Raw genomic sequence first — 1962 nt, 5'->3', positions numbered from 1 at the left:
TCCCTTTCCCTTTCCCTTTCCCTTTCCCTTTCCCTTTCCCTTTCCCTCCCCTCCCCTTCCTTCTTTCCCTCCCTCTTTCCCTTTTCTCCTTCCTCCCCTCCCTCCTTTCTTGATTTTGCTTGCAGCTCAGAAAATTGAAATGACTCTTAATAATCTTGAAATAAATGGGAGAAACTTGACATAGAGCACACACAGATTTTTCAATCAGTGGGAAGGGAACAGCATAACTCTATTAAGATTCTCCTCACTCACACCCAAGAGCATATTTCAAATCAGCAGAGGTATTTTTAATCTCCCAGGCAGCCTGAAGAAGTCAGAAGCATTGAGGACTGAAATGCCACAGCATAGACATTTCACCTGGTAAGGCTGCAGAGATCTAAGCCTTGAAAATCTGTTTCTCACACTGCAGCCCTGGCCTCAGCTTGAGCTGTCAGAGCCTAGAGAGATGCTCTCATTCACTTGGTGAGCAATCAAAGGTGGCCGCTTCCTGCTGGAAAGGCCACAGTCTCAAGCAAGCAGCGGCAAGCAGTAACCAGGGCACAGCTTCAGCACTGGAAGAATTTTAGTAGACAGCAGTGCAGGGACTTACATGCTGGAACACTTTTCGGAGGTGTTTGAACTGTAAATAGAATTTGTAGAAGTGGAGCTGGCTCATTTCATGCAGAACAATAACCACAACCCCAGCCAGACGGCTTTGGTGATAAACATGGCACCAGCTGCAATAAAACAAATAAATAAATGAATACATAAAACTCAAAGCAACACAATCATCATGCACTCTTAGAAACAAACTTGGAGCCAGACCAGCTTTTAAGTCCATCAATGGCAAAAATGTCAAGTGACTTCAGTGAGAAGAGGCTCGTATCGCTTGTCTCAGCCAGCCACAACACAAGAGACACAACACAAGAGACAGAGAAAGAATGAGTTGTACCTGAACTCCACTCCTGGCTCAGATATAGGTTCAGGTCTTACCATACCTCATTTATATGCACCAGAATACAAACACAAACCAGTATCTCCCGCTGTAGTGATGCAATCTGGTCAAACTAAGATTACTTCATCAAAATGAAAAATTCACAAAATCATTTTCTATTCAGTACTGAAAGCCTGAAATGTTTTTTGCATGTAGCTTTACTGCAAGACACGCTGCATGTCACCAAACTTGAGTCAACCAAGGCTATATACCCCCTCAGCCTTTCAGCAGGAAACAGAAGAGTTACTGAGAAGATGAAAAAAGGCAAAGTGACTAAATCGGCTTTCCCAAAACACTCCAGAGAAAACACTTCAAATACACCTGGCACAAAACAGTATAGTGCTAACATTTTAACAGCAAATTTCTTTTCTTGGTGTGTGAAGCTGCTGCTCCACAAATTTTGTTTCTGTGACTGCATGAAACAAAAGTATGGAATGCTAGAATTTCTGTGAGAATTCTGGTCTGCAACCAAGCCTAACATGAACCATATCTATGTAATGCAAGCTGTCAGTATGGCCTTGTAAGAGTTCCAGAGCACAACTGCCTTCAGAGGCTCGCACAGCACAGGGCTGCCTCCTGAGCACAGAGGTGCTGTACCTGGGCTGGGCTGCATTGTGGCGTTTCCCCAGGGCTGCATACTGTAGCAGCTCGTACAGCTGCTCTGGGCTGATCTCACAGTCCTCACCAAGCAACGCTGCAGACAAGCGAGATGACTTCTCCTGTGAGAAGGAAAATGCCAGTAAAGAAAGGTTTCGTGTGACCACACATATTTGTGGAACAGGAGGTGAATTATGCAGTAAAACAGTGTACTGTTTGGGCAAAAGCAACAGCATGTAAAATAACTCTTCCATTCATTAAGGTTTCTTTTGAGCCCACATTTCAACATCAGAGTTACCATTAGCATCTCAGTAAGGTACTTCAGAGATGTCCTGCAAAGACCACCACATGCAGACATCTGCATTTACATGAGCTGCATGCAGCTGTCTCAC

At 44.2% G+C, this 1962-nt stretch overlaps 1 protein-coding gene across 1 annotated transcript; it reads right to left on the bottom strand.

The window, feature by feature from the left end:
* Positions 1-264: 264 nt before the first annotated feature.
* Positions 265-1943, bottom strand: LOC122178129 (RNA exonuclease 5-like). Its single transcript, XM_042868101.1, has 2 exons — positions 1571-1943; positions 265-716 (listed from the first exon to the last, which is right to left on the bottom strand). The coding sequence occupies exons 1-2, from the start codon at positions 1822-1824 to the stop codon at positions 563-565; spliced, it is 408 nt and encodes a 135-aa protein (XP_042724035.1). The 5' UTR covers positions 1825-1943; the 3' UTR covers positions 265-562.
* Between the last annotated feature and the right edge of the window lie 19 nt (positions 1944-1962).

This window comes from Lagopus leucura, unplaced genomic scaffold (genome assembly GCF_019238085.1).
Source record: "Lagopus leucura isolate 7727_CA_CO unplaced genomic scaffold, USGS_WTPT01 Super-Scaffold_100001, whole genome shotgun sequence".
NCBI lineage: Eukaryota > Metazoa > Chordata > Aves > Galliformes > Phasianidae > Lagopus > Lagopus leucura.
The sequence above is the reverse complement of the archived record's forward strand: the minus strand, read 5'-3'. Positions and strand labels throughout refer to the sequence as shown.

Bases quoted from the DNA above. Each gene is read 5' to 3' on its own strand.
- LOC122178129 (XM_042868101.1), bottom strand. From the start codon at position 1,824: ATGGAAGAGTTATTTTACATGCTGTTGCTTTTGCCCAAACAGTACACT. The intron at 717-1,570 runs GTACAGCACCTC...GTTTTATTGCAG, and splicing joins CACAATGCAGCCCAGCCCAG to CTGGTGCCATGTTTATCACC.